The sequence below is a fragment of the Hylobates moloch genome, unplaced genomic scaffold (genome assembly GCF_009828535.3).
Source record: "Hylobates moloch isolate HMO894 unplaced genomic scaffold, HMol_V3 SCAFFOLD_7, whole genome shotgun sequence".
Taxonomy (NCBI): domain Eukaryota; kingdom Metazoa; phylum Chordata; class Mammalia; order Primates; family Hylobatidae; genus Hylobates; species Hylobates moloch.
In genome coordinates, this window is record NW_026652282.1 from 43,849,234 (window position 1) to 43,865,385 (window position 16,152).

Genomic DNA, 16,152 nt, shown 5'->3' on the forward strand with positions numbered 1-16,152 from the left:
AGCACACCATCTTGTATGTCTATAAAAGATACCTGATAATACTATTTGCTTCCAGAGGGTAGGGAAACTTTTCACTTTATACTCCTTTGTACCTTTTGAGACTCCATCTCAAATAAAATAAAAAAATAAACAGCCTGGTAGTGTATCATCTTATACATACACCTTTTAGCACATGTATGAGTCTACCTGTAAGAAATTCCTAGAAGTATGAAGCTGAACAAAACAGTAAATGAATTTATTTTTCTAGATTTTGCCCAATTGCCTTCTACACAGGTTATACCAATGAAACTTCCACAAGCGATTTATGAGAATGCTTGTTTCTGGCCAACCTGCCAGTATGGAACATTATCAAACTGTTTGATATTCACCACCTTGAAAGATGAAAAACAGCATCTCAGTAGTTTTGTTTCGTTTTGTTTTTGAGACAGAGTCTCGCTCTGTTGCCCAGGCTGGAGTGCAGTGGTGCAATCTCAGTTCACTGCAACCTCCGCCTCCTGGGTTCAAGCGATTCTCCTACCTCTGCCTCCTGAGTAGCTGGGATTACAAGCACACACCACCACGTCCGGCTAATTTTTTTTTTTTTTGTATTTTTAGTAGAGATGGGGTTTTGCCATGTTGGCCAGGCTGGTTGTGAACTCCTGACCTTAAGTGATGCACTGTCCACTTGGCCTCCCAAAGTGCTGGGATTACAGGTGTGAGCCACTGCATCTGGCCTACCTTTTGAATTTTGAACCATCTGAATGAATATCTTTTTTTTGAGACAGGGTTTCCCTGTGTGGCCCAGGCTGGAGTCCAGTGGCATGAATATGACTCACTGCAGCCTCGACCTCCTGGGCTCAAGTGATCCTCCTGCCTCAGCCTCCTGTGTAGCTGGGACCACAGGCATGAGACAGCATGCCCAGCTAATTTTTTAATTTTTTTGTAGAGACGAGGTCTCACTTTGTTGCCCAGGCTGGTCTTGAACTCCTGGGCTCAAGTGATCCTCCCGCCTCAGCCTCCTAAAGTGCTGAAATTACAGGCATGAGTCACCATGCCCAGCTCAATACCTGTTTTTTTAAACATGAAAATTCACACCTATATGTAATGGATACTTCCCAGTTGTTGCCTTATTGGGGAAGCAGTACACAGGAGGGGTTAAAAGCATGGATCTTGGCATCAAACTGCTTGAATTTGAGTCCCACCTCTGATATTTCTTCTTGTTTGACCCTGGACAGGTAAGATAGTTTAAAATGATACCCATAAGGTTGTTGCACTGATTCAACGAGATAATCATTGTAATGCAGTTAGCACAGGGCCCAATAAATGGTTCATTTTACCTCCTACACATCTCTGGAATCCACTCACTTCTCACCATCTCCTCTGCCACCTCCGCTGGCTAAGGCGACCATCATTCCTGCCAATTTTAGCATCTCCAGTCTCTTCCCCCTCCCTTCTGTTTTCAGCACAGCCGTCAGAACATCTATTTAAAATGCAATATTAACTATGTCACTACCCTACTCAAATCCCTCCCATGGCTCCCCACTGCTTATAGGAAAAATCCCAGAGTTTGGGACCTGGCATTCAAGGCTTCTCCCACCTCATCCCTCAACAGTCTCCCTTCACTCTCTGTGCCCTGCCCATGACTTGCTATTCCCACCTAACTCCAGCCCAACCACTTTAAGCCTTTGTTTCAAGGCCTAATGTAACTCAATCTTCTCAGTCCTAGTCTCCAATTCTGGCTTCCCTCAAATTTCAGTCCTGGCTTGATTGGCACAAATTATACAAATGAGAAACCCCTGCTCTGGGAGCTGGGAAGAGTTCCTCCCCGCCTGGTGGTCTCATCCTGCACCACTCCCAATGCTACCTTCAATTCCTCTGGAGTGGGGCTGACTCCCACTTTGGATGAGACCTGTCCCGTGTTTCAACCAGCTCAGTTTGCCCCAAGAGAAACCCAGAGCCGGTGCCTGGCACATAGTAAATGCCTGATAAGCTTTCACTGAGCGAATGTAACCCCAAAGGCTGGGTGAGGAGTAAAGCTGGGGCAAGAAGCAGAGAGGACCTCTGGGATCTGTATGGGATAAGAGTAGGTTACTCTTAGGTGGTCTCAGGAAAGGCAGGTGGGCCCTGAGTGGGTTCCCCAGGGCTGGGAGCCCTGCCCTTTGCTGTCACCTATGTTGTCTACTGATGGATTTAGGTTTTCTTTTCTTTCTCAGGCAGAAAGTGGGAGACGGGAGACAGAGCAATCTCAATTTAGCCACCCTAAAATTCCTGTTGCCGTCAGAGGACCCCTCTGCCTAAGACGCATCACATACCAGGCTGATTCCAACCTCCAGGCCTCTCCCCTGGCGGGACTCTTCTCTGGGTTTCCTTGTCCTTTCCTTCTCATCCGTCTACCCTTCCTAGTTTGACCTGGCTGAGCCCTGGTGAAATCTCTGCCTCTTCTCCTCTCTGGGTCCAAGCACCCCTCACACCCTCTCTCTCCCCTTTCCTCCGTCTCTGTCCAGTGCCCTCCCCCTCCCCCCTCCTCCACTCTGCCTCCAGCTTTTTTTGGCTGCTGTCTCTTCCTCCTCCTCCTCCTCCCTCCTTCCCTGACGCTGAATAATCAGGCCTGGCTGTCCTGGTTTCTGGAAATACCCGTGTGTGGGCAGTGGCTCAGGGCTAGAACAGGGGATGGATGGGTGGGGGCCCCTGGGCAGCCCCAGACCCCCAGTACAAAGACAACAAAATCCAGGGATGTGGTCCATGCCTGTCTCCTGCTGGGGAGGGGAGGGCAGGAGGTTTATTGAGCAGTTGGGGAGGGGTGGGAATTCAGAGGGCATGGACGCAGGCCATCTCGTCTCCCAAGTCCTCCTCATCGAAGCGGGAGAGGATGGATTCCTCGTCGCTATAGAGAGAGCTGGTTCCCTGTGCCAGCAGGTCACTGGCAGCATTGTCCATCTCATCCAGTGTCAGGCGACACGCATCTGCAATCTCCTGCTTGGCCAGGGCCACGAAACGTGGGTCTCGAGCAAAGAGGCCCAGACCCTCTGAGATGAGCACCTGGGGGCACAGGTGGGATCAGTGTTGACTGATGGCACAGTGTGCACAGAAGGTTCAGTGTGGATAAATGACGTGCCCATGAGGGCATGTAGGGAAGTCAGTGGGGAACAGGGGTGAGCAGAGGTCGTAGGGCAAAGGGATATTTACATGCACAACACAGGACCCGGGGACTCCTTTCCCTCCTCCTCCAGTACCCACCTCCTCCCCTTCTCCCCCATCCGTATTATCTATATGCCCTCTGGACTCACAGCCTCCACCAAGCTGTCGGCACTGCCCCTCTTCCCATGGCTGGGGTCCGAGTGGGTTCCAGGCACGTGCAGACAGGTGAAGGTGTGCAGTGGGCCACTGGATCTGCCGAGGTACCCCTCCCCCGCTGCACCCTCTTCCACCAACAACAGTGGGGCATACAGGAGCCGACCCCGCTGAGGCGGTGTTGCCCAGGAACCCTGAGCCAGAATAAACATCAGAGGGGCAGGGATGGATGAGTAGGGTATGAGGGTCTAGGACTCACTGCTGTGCCTACTTCTTTCCCTCAGTATACAGCTGGAGTGAAACTGAACGGGTATAAGTCAGGCTTGAGTTTATTTATGTAAGCGCGCAGAAGGCCTGGGTTTAAATGTCAGCTCTGCCACTTACTAGCTGCATGGTCTGGGGTAAACCTCTCTGGGCCTCAGTTTCCTCACAAGTACAGTGAGCATTGTACTTTCATTCATATGAATGTACATTCATTCATATGTGTCCTGTTCTTCAGAAGGCTCTGAGGCCAGGCGCGGTGGCTTATGCCTGTAATCCCAGCACTTTGGGAGGCTGAGACAGGCAGATCACCTGAGGTCAGGGATTTGAGACCAGCCCGGCCAACATGGTGAAACCCCATCTCTATTAAAAGTACAAAAATTAGCCAGGCATGATGGCGGGCGCCTGTAATCCCAGCTACTTGGGAGGCTGAGGCAGGAGAATCGCTTGGACCTGGGAGGCAGAGGTTACAGTGAGCCGAGATCTCAACACCACACTCCAGCCTGGGCAACAGAGCAAAACTCTGTCTCAAAAAAAAAAAGGGCCTGATATGTGCTGTGTTTGAGAAATTCAGCCTAGGCTGCCCCATCTCTCCAGACCCCAGATCCCAGCACCACCTCCACAGCCTCACCTGAGCCCTATTGGGCCCTGAATTTCGCCCACGATGATAGATGCCTGGGATGGGTAAATCCTCACAACTGCCCTGGCGCTGCAGACACTGGATGGTGAAGGAGGGCTTCCGACCTGGGGGTGGGTGGGGCACCAGGGGCAAATAGCAATGTCAGTGCTTCCCCAGATCTCTGTCCTGCAGGCCCGTGGGGGCCCCTTGGATCCATCCCTGCTCTCACCTGCAGGTGTGGGGGGCAGCAGACGGCGGCGTGGTACAAGGTGCCCATCCATGTATCTCTGAGCTCTGTGAGGTGGCAAAAGGACTGGGCACGGGGGAGTCCCTGCCTGCTCATCTAGGTAGGAGAGCCTGTGTGGGTGGGAGGGCTGGGGGTGAACTTGGGTCTGGGCCTGGACCTGGGCCTGGGAAATGGGGCACCAACAGTCCTCCCCGACCCAGTTCCCACCCCTCCCCCACCCCAGCTCGTGGGTTCATCCCAAGTGGCATGGCCAGTGTACCGATCAGGAACTTCCTCATCCTCATCGGGCTTGTTTTGCCCTTTGGTTCCCTTGGGTTGAGAATTTCCTTCTTCTGGGATGGTGAAAATGAGAGCCCCAGAGCCTCTCCTGGGGAAAGGGAGGCACGTTAGGCAGACCAGATCCCTCAGTATGTGGCTCTGGACCCCTGGTTCCTCTCATCCCATGCCCCAACCCTTACAGAAACACTGGGCTTTTGGATTTTTTTGTTGAGGACAAGTCACATAAAATTAACCATTAACCATTTTAAAGTGACCATGGGCTTTTGTTTAATAGATGTTTATCTCATTAGAAGGACCGAAAGTTTCAAAAAAATCAAAGTTGACTTGTAGAGAGACACCTTGAACACAAAACTGGGCATGTATTGGGAGTGGGGGGAGCCTGTAAAAGCTAGGCACTTTATTTTTTGATTTCTATTTTTTATTTTCTGAGATGAGGTCTTACTCTGTCACTTAGGCTGGAGTGCAGGGGCATGATCTCAGCTCACTGCAGCCTCAACCTCCCAGACTCAATTTATCCTCCTACCTCAGCCTCCCAAGTAGCTGGGACTACAGGCATGCACCACCATGCTCAGCTATTTTTTTATTTTTTGTATGGACGGGGTCTCATTGTGTTGTGCAGGCTGGTCTTGTACTCCTGGGCTCAAGCGATCCTCCCACCTTGGCCTCCCAAAGTGCTGGGATTACGAGTGTGAGCCACCATGCCTAGGCAAGCTAGACGCTCTGAAATTTTTTTTAAAATTTTTCTTTTGTCTGCTTATGTATTGTCTAAAAGCTAAGTGCTTGACATGCATTACCTCATTTCATCCTTTCTTTATCCTTGTGAAGTGCTTTATCATCCCTCTTAAACAGGTGAGGAAACTGAGGGTCATAGAAACGAAGTGACTAGGCGGGGCATGGTGGCTCAAGCTTGTAATCCCAGCACTTTGGGAGGCTGAGGTGGGCAGATCACCTGAGGTCAGGAACATGGCAAACCCGTCTCTATTAAAAACAAAAAAAAAAAAAAAAAAAAAAAATTACCCAGATTATGTTGCCTGTAATCCAGTACGAATCGCTTGAACCCGGGAGGCAGAGGTTGCAGTGAGCCGAAATCGTGCCACTGCCACTGCACTCCAGCCTAGGAGACAGAGCGGGACTCTGTCTCAAAAAAAAAAAAAAAATGTGACTAGCCCAAGGTCACTTAGCAAATGGCAGAGCCAGAATTTGAACTGAAACTCTTGGTTTCACATAATGTGCTTTTTGCATTAAACCTTTGTATTGCCTTTCTCATATGAATCTCTTATCACCCTCTATTCTTACCTGAGCCCTTGAAACACCTCCATTCTTCCCAAATTTCTGCTTGAAGGCCTCTAGGCCCTCCCTCCCACCCCCCTCAACTTCCTGCCTCCTGAATTGCCTCCATCCAGTGTCTAGTCCTTGCCCTCCCTCACAATCTACCTCCAGACACTTGACAATACCTGTGGGTGTTGGATCCAGCCTGGGGCACACTGGGCTGACTGGAGGTGGGAGTCCCCCTGTCATCATCACTGGGCCCAAAGGAGAGTGAATCTGGAAGTCTGTCCCCGACAGGCAGAGACACAGAAATCCTGGAGCCCCGGCGAGTTGGGGGCTGGGAGACCATCGTGGCCTGTGGAGAGTCACAGGACTGAGTGTTGCATCCACTTTGTGGCTAAGTCATTTGGTCATATAGCGTGTCTCCCCAACAGGTCCATGAATGTGGGCCTTGCCCTCCAACAGCAGTGGTAAATATCAAATAAATAAATAAGTAAATAAATAAATATTTGCGATAGGGTCTTGTTCTGTCACCAGGCAGGAGTGCAGTGGCATGATCACAGCTCACTGTGGCCTCAACCTCCCAGGTTCAAGCAATCCTCCCGCCTCAGCCTCCCAAGTAGCTGGGACTACAGGCTTGCACCACCACTCCTAGCTAATTTTTAAATTTTTTTGTAGAGAGGCGGTTTCACTATCTTGCCAGGACTGGTCTTGAACCCTAGGGTTCAAGCAATCCTCCCACCTTGGACTCCCAAAGTGCTGGGATTATAGGCATGAGCCACCGCTCCCAGCCTCAAATAAATATTTTTCTATTGCAGAGGGGGCTTCTCTGGGGGAGCTTCTTCCCAGAAGCAGTGTCAAAATCACTCAGGGGATTGACGAAGTATTTTACAATCAAGTTCCTGGGAGAGTGAAACTTGACCCCACTTTGTTAGTTTCCAAGTCCTTCTCATCTTCCTCCTCCACTCCCTCCTGTCCCTCTTCTTCCTCCTCCTCTGTGTCACAGGTGAGGGCCTGCCGCATCTCAGGACCCAAGTCCTGCAGGCTCCGCAGACCAGCCTGTGGGGGTGGAGAAATAGGTAAGCAGGCAGCTCAGGGTCTGAACTTTCCCTGTCTGTTTCCCATGCAGGCGGGTAGGGTGGGGGAAGGAGTCCTTCAGCCACCCTGGCCCTCTGTGAGGCCTGGGGCCTCAGTTTCCTTATCTGTGACATGGGTTTCACAAGATCAAAATGGGGGTCAGCCTCAGCCACAGCACTGCCACACATGCCCATCCGCACTAGGCCCTGCCCCGAAGACCTGAAGGGCGGAGGAGGTGCTAGGGGCGGCCTCGTTGCCTAGTAGCCCTTTTTCTTTCCTCCGCCGGAATTTGCGGAAATAGTCCTGGATCAGAAATGTAGCGTAGAATTTGCCCACGGTGACCTCCTCCTCTAGGGGCAAGCGAGAGAAGGCAAGATCACATAGGGGCCCTCTGACCCAGCCCGCCTCGCTACCTCTCTACCCATCAGCATGGACTTCCCCTCGCCCTCTGCCCAGCGCTGGTTTTGTGGTGGAGAGCGATCATCTGCCATTCAGGGGCTGGCGCGGGGAACTGGGGCGGGGATAGCTCACCGTCTGGTGGGGGGATGACCTCATCTAGCAGCTTCTGTTTCATCCGCTTCCAGATCTTTTTGATGACAATCCGCAGCTCCTGGTTGGCTTGCTCCAGGTTCCCTGCGTTGGAGGAGGATGTGGGGCATGAGCCAATAGGAAGAACCTCCACAGCTGCCCCCTCACTGTTGGAGGGGGGACTTCACAAGCTGCTACCGCAGATGCACACCGCCCCCATTGGACGGGGGGGGAACATGCCTGGAGAATCCGGTCACCCATTTTGAGGTTCAGAGCTAGGAGTGGGGCCCATGATTCAATGAGTTTGCTCCTTGCACCCTCCCCAGGAACGATCCCACTCCTGCCCCTCCCCTGCACCTTCTGTTTTGATCTTCAGGGATGTCCGGACCAGGGCAAAGAGTGTGGCGTTGAATGTCACCGTCCCATCTGAGTTGAGGGGCATGTTCATTGCCACAAGTCTCTGCGAACACCAGAGACATGAAACCCACTCTGGGAAAATGCCGGGTATGCAGGAACGAATGTCAAGGGGCAGAAACTTCTGAGGATGCGATCGAACACCCCTCCCCACCCAAGGCAGATCCCTTCCCACTCTTGCCATGCGATAGACAGTTCTCTCAGGGGCCTGGGGGTGGGCAGGTGCACAGACCTTGCAGGCCACTCTGTGTGGGCACAGCTTCCCGAATCCCAGAGGGGGCTGGATACGTCTCAGCAGGGCAACCACATCCAAGTGTTTGATGTGGCCCCTGGAGGAGGTGGGGAGGTACCACTGGATTGGCGATGCCCCCACTAGCCCTTTCTCAAGGCCCCACCAGCTTATCACTACCTCCTCCCACCAATACCCCAGAGCTCGCCAGGGAAGAACTGGAGGGCAGTCAGAGAGGGCAGAGGACGGGGCAGTGGAAACTTTGGGGCTTCTATTGACTGGGTAATGGGATGCAGTGGTCAGAGGTTTGGGGGCTAGGGGACTGTGTAGGGCAGTGCATTGTCCCCTGGATTCTAGGTAAGGGTATAGAGGGCATACTTGGCCCCAGGATCATATTCAGACCAGATCCTCTTGAATTCATCAAGGTGATGGGGGCCCAGGATGGACCAATCTCTGGTGAGATAATCAAAGTTGTCCATGATCACAGCCACAAAGAGATTTATGATCTGTGGGCCAGTGAGCAGGGGAGCAGTTAGGTGAAGGGCAGAACACTGTCATGGAGGGATGGTGGGAGGCTGGGGTGGGCTTACATGGTCATGAGTCTCTGGGTTGATCTTGTCATCAGACCAGCCCTCTCACCCACTATGAAGATCTGGGCTGCCCACGTCACATCCCTGAGCCCTTCAGGGCCAGCCCCCGTGACGGTGGTGGTGGTTGTGAGGAAATGGTTCTCACCAGGAAGGCACAGAGCATGAAGAAGCTGATGAAATAGGCGATGGCAAAATTGCTACCACAGGTGAACTCTTCACCAGGGCCGAAGTCAGACTCAGGATCACACCGATTTCCGGGAAGGCTGGCAAGCATTATCTCCTGCCATGCCTCACCAGTGGCACACCTGGTAGGGGTCACACAGGGGTAGCATCCTGAAGGGGAGGCTATGAAGTCATGGTAAATGGAGTTGGGGGAGGACTGGGGAATGAGGAGATGACCTACTTCTCACCAGGGGCTACATCTGACACAGATAACATTTCAATATTTTAACAGCCAGTGTGGCCATGTTGATGACCTGAGAAGGGGATGCGTCTTACAGCCAGAAAGAAAATGGCTGAGGCTAGAATACTCTAACAGACTCCTCACATCATAGCCAGGAAACATCTCGGGCTGTATGGAGCCTCATGCTGCCATGTTATTCCCATAGCTCAAGCAGTCTGGGGCTCAGAGAGGGTGTGTGGGCACCCACGGGCATAAGGTGGCAGGGGAGTGAGTAGATGTCACCTGAACAGAAGCAGCACAGCCTGTGGAAAGGTCTGGAAGTTGTTGTTTCGGTTTATCTGTGTGCCATCCTGAAGAGCCACCTTGCCGAACATCTGTGGACACATCAATGCTGTGTCAGTGGGGTGAACCCATGCCCCACCCATTTCACACCTCCTAATACCTAAAGGAGCCTCATAACCCTGACAAACAGGGCATCACTGCTGATCTCATTTCACAGATGTGTAGATTGACCCAGGGCTGTCCAGCTTGTCTATCTACCTGCCACCCCTACTTTGGGGCTATTCTTAACCCATCCCCTGCCAGCAGAGGAGTGTCTAAGGGATGCTTCCTAGGGTCCCCACTTGCCTGCATGCCAATGACGGCATAGATGAAGAATATCATTGCGATGAGAAGAGCCACATAGGGCAAGGCCTATAGGGATGGGGGAGGGGGGCAGAGAATAGATGCACAGGCTCAGGCAAAGAACTATATGCCCCAGAATGCACTGCTTTCCCTGGCCTGAGCCTACTGGGAGATGCAGTCCATCTCCAAAGTGCCGAGGACTGTGGTGTCTCTCAAATGTGAACATAGTGTTAAGTAGATAGAGTAAGGTCAGTGAGACCAGTGTGTTGGAAATTGAGAGCCCAGAAAAGAGAGAAAATTGGAATAATAATTTGGAAATGGGCATGGCATGTTGGGAGATGTAGTTCTGAGGGTGGTAAAGGGGCAGGCTGAGAAGTGTGAAATGGGGGCGAGGTATGGTCAAAGGGATGGGGCAGGGGATTACCTGGAAGGACTTGATGAATGTCCAGAGCAATGTGCGGATACCTTCACCCTTACTGAGAAGCTTGACCAGCCGCATGACTCGGAAGAGGCGAAAGAAGGTAATGGAAATGCGGGAGCTGTCCTCAGAGCTCTGGGGTGAGGGGTGCAGTAGGGATGCCCAGTTTGCATTTACTCCGGCTATCTCCCTATCTCATGCTTTGGCCCTCCCAGTACCCAAATCACTCAGGCCCCAGGGTAATCCGGAGGGATGGAGGGACAGAGGGACATGGGAAAAGAAGCAGAGAGTCCCTGTTATTAGGGTGGGCTACCTCGCCAAGGTGGCCACCATTCTGGAGGGAGATATGGCCAAGAAAAAGGTGATACGGGAGATGATGACATCATAGGCCCAAATGAACAAGGCGAGAAATGATGGAGCAGATATAGGGGGTGATGGTGGGGTCATTATACAGGGGACAATGGGAAAGTTTATGTGGTTAGTGGATTAGGATGGTTGTGGAAAAAGTGAGTAATGGGAATGGAAGGGAGAGGAGAGAGTAAAGGAGGTGACGGATCAGAGACGTTGGAGCCAATAGAGGAAATGATGGAACCAGTGGTGTCATAGAGATGATGGAGATGAGAGAACCGATGGAGGAGCCAATGGAGAAGCCAGTGATGGAGACAGGGAACCAGCAGCGTTGTCAGTTGAAGTGACAGAACCATGTAGTACCCAATGGAGGTGATGGAGCCAATGATATAGTCAGTGGTGATGACAGAGCCATGAAAGAGCCAGTGTCAGAGACGATGAAGTTGGTGGAGAAATGAAGCCAATGAAGTCATCAGAAAAGATGGAGCCAAAGCAGGAGTCAGTGGACATGACGGAGCCAATGGATGGGGGATGTAGAGGCAATGAAAGAGATAACAGAAATAACAGGAGAGGCATTTCAGGAGATGGTGGAGCCAGTAGATAAGTTACAAAATGGAATGAGAAAGCTGGTAGAGGGGGACTTTGGCTGAACCCAACAGGGACTCAGAAGAGACAGAGCTAGAATGAGAAGCACTGAGTCTCCAGGAGTAGGGAGGATGTGCGTGGGAGCCACCTACCCACGTGAAAGGGAGCCCCAGGACAGAGGTGAGGGAAGGTGTATAGGGCGAGAGTGGATTAGTGGAAAGGCCAGTTCTCACATTGACTTCAGTGACGGCAATATCCACTACGCTGCCCACCACAATAAGAGCGTCAAACGTGTTCCAGGCGTCAGTGAAGTAATGCTGCAAGCAGGAAAAAAGCAGTACCCTGTCTTCTCAAAGCTCGCAAGTCAGGGTAGGGGGCCAGTAGTAGTAGGGGGCACCGGAGCGGGGCAGGGCTTGGCTTGGATCACACGATGGGCCTGCACCTGAGTCCCTCTCACTCCCTAGACTCACACTCCCTGGTTGCTGCCCGCATCCCCAACCCCAGAGCTCTGCAATGAGCTCCACTCCCAGGGAATTCATCCACTGGTGGGTGGGGCTAGAGCAGGGGGGCCACCTTGGGCTTGAAGGCGATGATTTTGAGCACCATCTCAATAGTGAAGAGGCCAGTGAAGACCATGTTGAGGATGTCCATGGCATAGTTGAAGGGAGCAGTCTGCTCATAGTGCTGCAGGAGAAAATCAGGTTGAGATGGAGCCTGAGGCAGAGATGCCCCCACACCCAACCAAATATTCCCTGGCCTGGGCTGAGGCGAGTCTGGGGACTTGATCACACTGTGTATTGGTCAAACCCCTTGCACTGTCTGCCTCCCATTATGGATACTGGAAAGTTTAGTTCTTGATTTCTAGCTTTTCTTGTAGCTAGGCAAGGCCAGGTTGACTAATGAGACATCAACATAAATCTGTTGTTGGTTAGCAGCTTCTGTAAAACAAATTTTGCTTTCCGATGAAAGGATCAAATAAGGAGAAGCCCCAGGTGCAACTCTCCCTGCCTTGAGTGTGGTTTTGATGCCTGGAGCTGTGACCATGAAACAACAATCATGAGAATGAATGCCAACTTGCTAAGAATGGTGAAGCAGAAAGATAGAGCATGGGTCCCGGATGAACAATGAACAAGCAGCCTACCTCTGCGCTTCTCAATTCATGAGGTAATTACCACAGTTCATTGACTCCAGGACGCACATCTTTTTACATTTTAGAATCTCTGAAATTGGGGTGCATTTTATAATAAATGGCAACTTACAATGGCCACTGGCCACTTTTTTTTTTCACATTCTTACATCTCCGAAATCAGGATGCAACTTACAAGTACTGGCCATAGACTTGAAGAAATGTGGCAAAAGTATTTATAGCTTAAGTTGCTGTTAGTTGGCAGGGGGTTTGTTATTTGCAGCCTAAGTGTTCCTAACGGTTCCCAAGGGATTATGTAGAGATAATAGGGTCAGGAGTCTGGCGGGGGTCAGGCAGGGATCTCAGACCTGCATGGCTAGGGCAACTGTGTTGAGCAGGATGAGCAGGAACATCAGGTACTCGAAGGCAGCAGAGTTCACAGTGGCCCACACACGATACTGATGCGGGTTCTTGGGGATGTAACGGCGGAGTGGCTGGGCCTTGAGGGCATATTCCACACATTGACGCTGCATACCAGGGCAGGGCATGAATGAGCAGTGGGGTCCTGAGGCAAGGAGGGAAGGGTTGGTGACCATCCATAGGGGGTCAGGGGTCAGAGGTCACCTGGTTCTTGTCCAGCTCACAGTTTTGGTACTCCTGCTCGCCCTGGGCACGGAAAGTGATGATGACAAAGCCCACGAAGATGTTCATCATGAAGAATGCAATGATGATGATGTAGACAATGAAGAACACTGAGATCTCCACACGGTAATTATAGATGGGGCCGTGGTCCTCTGCATATGCATCGATGGCCTTGTATAGCAGTCTGTGGGAGCCAGAGGGGGGTAGAGGTGGGGGCAGGTGACGGGATATCCCAGCCCCCTCAGACCTGCCCCCAGTCTACTTATCACAGACACCCCAGAGTTTCCTGCCTGGCACCCCAAAGACCCCTAAATCTCCTGACCTAACCACCTGGGACCTCCATACATACTCTAAGAGACCCCTGCCAGGCCCTCAAAGAGTCCAAATCCTCTGTCTCATGCCCTCAGAAACCCCCATAGAGTCCTCCAGAGAATCTCCATTGAGAACCTCAAAGACCCAGAAATCCCCTAAGTTTCCACAGACCTTCAAATCCCCTTCTCCAACCACCTGGAGACCCCCATGCACCTCCCCAGAACTTCCACACAAGCCCCCAACGATCTGTAAATTTATCCCTGTCCCATCAACTTGAATCCCCACTCCATCTCCCCACAGAGCCCCACAATGAGTATCCCAAAGACCTGCACAGCTTTCTAGAAATCCCTGAATCCCTGCTTCATCTCTTCAGAGACCAATCCCAGTCCCCTCAGACCTCCACTCTGTCCCTCCAAACCATCTCCAATCCTTTCTAGGCTTCTATCTAGCTACCTAGTCCCTTAGAGACCCCTGTCCAATTCCTGGAGACCCCTCACTCAAGTCCCCAAAGAACCCCCACCCAGCTTCTCGGAACCCCACCTCTACAGTCCTCTGATACACCCACCACTCTCCAGAAAACCCTATCCAGTCTCGAAAGACCTTCGTCACATCCCCAAGGTACACTCCCACCCATTCCCAGGAGATCCCAACCCAATCCTGCAGAGACCCCTGCCTTATCCCCTGATAACCCCAGGGCCCTGTCCCTCACGCAGGCCAGCCTTCAAAGGTGGAGACAGTGAACAGGGCCATCATGGCTGAAAGGACATTGTCAAAGTTGAAATCACTGTTGACCCAGAGCCGCTCCCGGACCAGGGGCCGTGACACGTCTCCATCCGGGTACACCAGGAAGGAGCCCCTGTGGTTGTTGCAAACAGGTTAGATAGGTGAGGAGGGGTGAGGAACTGGGGAAAGGGTCTGGGGTCTCCAGCATGGAGGCAGCAGGACATAGTGGTGGAGCAATATGGTCTGGGTTCAAATCCTGTCCCTCCATGTCCTGGCTGGGTGACCTTGCACATTTACCGTTTCTGTGCTTCTGTTTCCCCATTCTAAGAAATAAAGATAATAGCAGAATTGATTTCCTGGCTTGTTACAAGGATTAATAAATGTCACAAGTCAATAAATGAGACTAGTGTCTGGCACATAGTTGGCATCATTTCGTCATCACCATTATCATCCTCATCATCGCCCACCAGGAAAAAGTAAAATGAATAATAGCCAACGTTTATTAGCACTAACTATATGCCAGGCACTGAGCTAGATTTTCTTTTTCTTTTCTTTTCTTCTCTTTTTTTTTTTTTTTTGAGACAGAGTCTCAAAAAAGACTCTGCCCCGGGCTGGAGTGCAGTGGCATGATCTCGGCTCACTGCAACCTCTGCCTCCCGGGTTCAAGCGATTCTCCCTCCTCATCTTCCCGAGTAGCTGGGATTACAGGCGCACAACTCCAAGCCCAGCTAATTTTTGTATTTTTAGTAGAGACGGGGTTTCACCATGCTGGCTAGGCTGGTGTCGAACTCCAAACCTCAGGTGATCTGCCTGCCTTGGCCTCCCAAAGTGCTGGGATTACAGGCATGAGCCACAGCGCCCGGCCCAAGCTAGGTTTTCTGTGTAGCAACTTTACATTGTACAAAGTACATTTTCCATGTAGTAGCTCATTTACTCTTCACAACAGCCTTGTGAGATAGCACTGTTTAGCCCCGTTTTTCAGTTGAGTGAAATGGAACTGAGTAAGTTTAAGAATTGTAACTAAGTCTCATGAAGTGGATTTGAACCAGTAATGTCTGACTTCACAGCCCAGGCTTTTAACTACTACCCTCTACAGAAGTCTCAAGATGGAAGCTGGGGGCTCAGGGTGGGGGTGGTGATTGCTAAGGGGTCTGGAGTGGAATGTAGGTCACTTGGGGAATGTGGAGAGGGATTTGGGGGAGCTATCAGGTGGACCTCTGAAGACTTGGTGAGATCTGGGGGCCTCTGCAGTTCTTGGGACAATTCTGGGACCATTATCTTTGGGCCTTGGTGAGATCTAGGGCCTCTAAAGTCTTTGGAAGGGGTCCTGAGCTCCATGGAGGGCAGGGTCTTGGGCACTCACTTGCATTCTTGAGGGGTGTGTTTGGCCTCGTCCGTGCAGGTGTAGAATTTCCCCTGTAGGGAGGATGTCTGTCAAGTAGGTTCACCCTTCATCACGCTCCCGCCCAGACCCCTGCCTGGCATTCCCTCCAGTGTTTGCCCCACCTTGAAGAGCTGCACCCCGATGCAGGCGAACATAAATTGCAGAAGTGTGGTGACAATCATGATGTTCCCGATGGTCCGGATGGCCACAAATACACACTGCACCACATGCTGCGGGCACCCAAGCATATGGCTACTGAACACTACAGGCCACAGTGGTCATGGGGCAGGGACTCTGATCATAGATACAGCTCAGGGACTTGGGCTGGGGACATGTGGTGATGGGTCAGGGATGTATGGTTAGCAACATGTGTTCAAGAGGCAGTGTTATGGGCTAGAGACGTGTGGGCATCCACCAGGAATAAGTGTTTGCCGGGTGGGGATCTGTGGCCACCTGTCAGGGAGCTGGGTCTGAGAAATGTGGCCACTGGTAGAAACATATGGTCACTTGGAAGGAACATGGGTCAGGCCACATGACTAGTGGTCAGAGATGTGTATTTATGTGTCAGGTCCAGGCCGTATGGTCATGCATCCGTGCAAATGGTCAGTTTGATCAGTGATCCTGGCCCCACGGGCAGGGCAGGGCCTGGGTCCTGTGGGTTTGGGTGGGGTGGGGTTACCTTGAGTCCCTTGGCCCTGTTGATGGCTCGGAGGGGCCGCAGTACTCGGAGTACTCGCAGAATCTTCACCACCGAGATGGCGCTGGAGCTGGGGAAGGGGCAATCCCCAGGCATTGGCCCTGGCT

General features: G+C 51.8%; 2 protein-coding genes across 4 annotated transcripts in view; one reads left to right on the forward strand and one right to left on the reverse strand.

Annotated features, from left to right (window-relative positions):
- Nucleotides 1-16,152, forward strand: part of CCDC22 (coiled-coil domain containing 22) — a 54,491-nt gene that overhangs the window by 3,726 nt on the left and 34,613 nt on the right. The gene's annotated exons all lie outside the window — the stretch shown is intronic.
- CACNA1F (calcium voltage-gated channel subunit alpha1 F) overlaps nt 2,714-16,152 on the reverse strand; it is a 28,146-nt gene continuing 14,707 nt past the window's right edge. For 2 of the 3 annotated variants that reach the window (XM_032756946.2, XM_032756948.2), the window contains exons 24-48: nt 16,028-16,115; nt 15,471-15,578; nt 15,328-15,380; nt 13,951-14,097; nt 12,912-13,113; nt 12,656-12,814; nt 11,735-11,845; nt 11,395-11,478; nt 10,542-10,562; nt 10,235-10,363; nt 9,814-9,879; nt 9,469-9,560; nt 8,929-9,088; nt 8,572-8,699; nt 8,197-8,293; nt 7,908-8,010; nt 7,554-7,655; nt 7,242-7,372; nt 6,873-7,004; nt 6,131-6,300; nt 4,657-4,764; nt 4,380-4,507; nt 4,163-4,275; nt 3,267-3,464; nt 2,724-3,018 (exon numbers count right to left, since the gene is read on the reverse strand). In XM_032756946.2, the coding sequence (XP_032612837.1) occupies nt 2,788-3,018; nt 3,267-3,464; nt 4,163-4,275; nt 4,380-4,507; nt 4,657-4,764; nt 6,131-6,300; nt 6,873-7,004; nt 7,242-7,372; nt 7,554-7,655; nt 7,908-8,010; nt 8,197-8,293; nt 8,572-8,699; nt 8,929-9,088; nt 9,469-9,560; nt 9,814-9,879; nt 10,235-10,363; nt 10,542-10,562; nt 11,395-11,478; nt 11,735-11,845; nt 12,656-12,814; nt 12,912-13,113; nt 13,951-14,097; nt 15,328-15,380; nt 15,471-15,578; nt 16,028-16,115 (3,061 nt within the window). In that variant the 3' untranslated portion in view covers nt 2,724-2,787. Of the gene's footprint in view, nt 3,019-3,266; nt 3,465-4,162; nt 4,276-4,379; nt 4,508-4,656; nt 4,765-6,130; nt 6,301-6,872; nt 7,005-7,241; nt 7,373-7,553; nt 7,656-7,907; nt 8,011-8,196; nt 8,294-8,571; nt 8,700-8,928; nt 9,089-9,468; nt 9,561-9,813; nt 9,880-10,234; nt 10,364-10,541; nt 10,563-11,394; nt 11,479-11,734; nt 11,846-12,655; nt 12,815-12,911; nt 13,114-13,950; nt 14,098-15,327; nt 15,381-15,470; nt 15,579-16,027; nt 16,116-16,152 lie in introns of all 3 variants that reach the window. The other variant, XM_032756947.2, reaches the window with a different exon arrangement.